We start from the raw sequence: 2166 nt of genomic DNA, 5'->3' as shown, positions 1-2166 counted from the left end.
CGGACGGAGTTCTGATAGGGGTAAAAATGCGTCGAAATGTTTCGTGTAATATACACACATCACTGGCGTGCTCAGGCCGGAACTTGGTCTGGCGCACTGCCGTGCGCCTAGACCGTGCGCCTAGATTACACCAAAAAACAGAAAGAAAAAAAATAAGTAAGTAAATTGGTTAAATAGGTAATTAAATTAAATCACCAAAAACCTCTTCGCAAATGGCTAAAACCTACGTCTGAGAAGTCTGAGAACGTCAGAACGAACCCCAACCACGTAGCGTAGGATCTATAGTCAGTGGCCAGCTTTAGTTTAAACAGCTGTTTGAGTTTGAGGTTTTCTACTAGTGGACAGAGAACTGACTACCGGAAGTGAAGCCAGAACCCAGCATCACTTCAAATGTTCAATGATTTTTTCTTCAGAGGGTATAGACTATAGAATATTGATTGCTCAAAATTTACTGTTTTTACCATTAACCTAGGTACCTATTTACCTAATTAATTGAAATGTGTAAAATTATTTTAATGAATTTTTTTTTTCTTACGTAGAGTAGGTACCTACCTATCAATACTCAAGATTTATGATTTATGTTTCACTTTTACCGGGGTGAAGTCACCTACAAGATTTCATGTTTTCAGTTTATACTGTTTTTGATTCACGTTTCCAAGCAGTACCATGAATATTCCGTTAGATGGCGCCATATTCATCAAAAATTTTCAATGGAGCAGTTGCAAATGGGTAAAAAATATTAATAAATGGTCGATTCCTATGTAAAAAAATTGTGAAAAATCCAAATCTGAGGTCAAAACTCACTGTCGGACATCTTTTTTTTCATTTTAGTATGCAACTAGAAGGTTAAAATTGAAAATAATTGTATACAAGCACTACATCAGCCCCACCCCCACGAATCATGGGTCTGTAACACCCAAGAGCATCAATTTGTCGATATCTATTGTTATTGTGTCTTTTGGAAGTTGATAAGATTGAATGAATACAGGGACAAGGATTTGGAATAGGAAGATAAACCATCTTCCTAATGAAATATGTAGAATTGAAGAACAGATAAAAAGATGTTTCAGAACTGGGATGTGTTTTTCCATATTAATGTTGATGTCGTTGCTAAGTAACAATCCATTGTTACTGGGTGGATGTTGTTTTCGATACTGTGTGTTTCAACTATTCAAAATATACCACAATTATTTATTTGCAAGTTATTGGGTAGCTCCGGTGACAATATTCAACTTGAAAAAGTCATTCTAATGACCATTAATGTTTTTTTTTTTTTAAAGAAGAATTGAGGTTTGCATTCAGATTGATGGGGGCAACTGAGAACATCAGTAAAATAAGTGAAAAACCCGTTGATGATCATAAGAACAACTTTTTCAAGTTAATTATTCGTAAGATTCCAAGTGAAAACCATTTTTGCGCTGTCAAAATCGTACCACGTGACCGAAGTCCCCCAAAAAGTTAGGACAGTCAGCGAAAACACGAATTTTCTATCTCAGATCAGATACGGCAGAATTTTCCATCATGTATTTATACAAGAGATTTGAACAGTTTTGTAGTGAACAGATGAATAGAACAGAACAAGAGAGTATCTATACTAAGTATTTGAATGTACAGTAGAACCTCGATTATTTCAACTAATTGGGACCAAGGGTAGTTGAAATAATCGAAACTTGAAATAATTGAAATTCCGTATATAACAATGGAAAGGGGGGCAAAATTTAGATACAAAGGAACAAAATGGTTAATAAATACCCTATTTTGAAGTGATTAGGGAGTTGAAATAAAAGAGAGTTGAAATAATCGAGGTTCTACTGTATCATTTATTTTTGGACTCCCTATATTTATACAATACATGTCATATTTAGCAAAATGATGCCATATTTTGTCGGGCTCTCATTCTTACTAAAGGTACTTATTTAGTTATTTGTTGGTCTTCAGTCTTCTTCAGAGTCTTCCTTCTGATATAATTCTGGAGTGGGAATGTCACCAAAGTGAACGATGCCATAGTTCTGATGTAGAACATCTTGCAGAATTCTCACGTGCTCCAAATCTCTTGTTTCACACATAACTTTAACCTGAAAGTGATAATAATAATAATAATAATAATAATAATAATAATAATAATAATAATAATAATAATAATAATAATAATAATAATAATAATAA

General features: G+C 33.7%; 1 protein-coding gene across 1 annotated transcript in view; it reads right to left on the bottom strand.

Annotated features, from left to right (window-relative positions):
- Positions 1–1447: 1447 nt before the first annotated feature.
- LOC103511890 (L-threonine ammonia-lyase) overlaps positions 1448–2166 on the bottom strand; it is a 55909-nt gene continuing 55190 nt past the window's right edge. The window contains exon 5 of the mRNA XM_026825515.1: positions 1448–2075. Coding sequence (XP_026681316.1) covers positions 1935–2075 — 141 coding nt within the window. The 3' untranslated portion in view covers positions 1448–1934. The remainder of the gene's footprint in view (positions 2076–2166) is intronic.

Source organism: Diaphorina citri, unplaced genomic scaffold (genome assembly GCF_000475195.1).
Source record: "Diaphorina citri unplaced genomic scaffold, Diaci psyllid genome assembly version 1.1 scaffold764, whole genome shotgun sequence".
In the NCBI taxonomy this organism is placed as follows: domain Eukaryota; kingdom Metazoa; phylum Arthropoda; class Insecta; order Hemiptera; family Psyllidae; genus Diaphorina; species Diaphorina citri.
The sequence above is the reverse complement of the archived record's forward strand: the minus strand, read 5'-3'. Positions and strand labels throughout refer to the sequence as shown.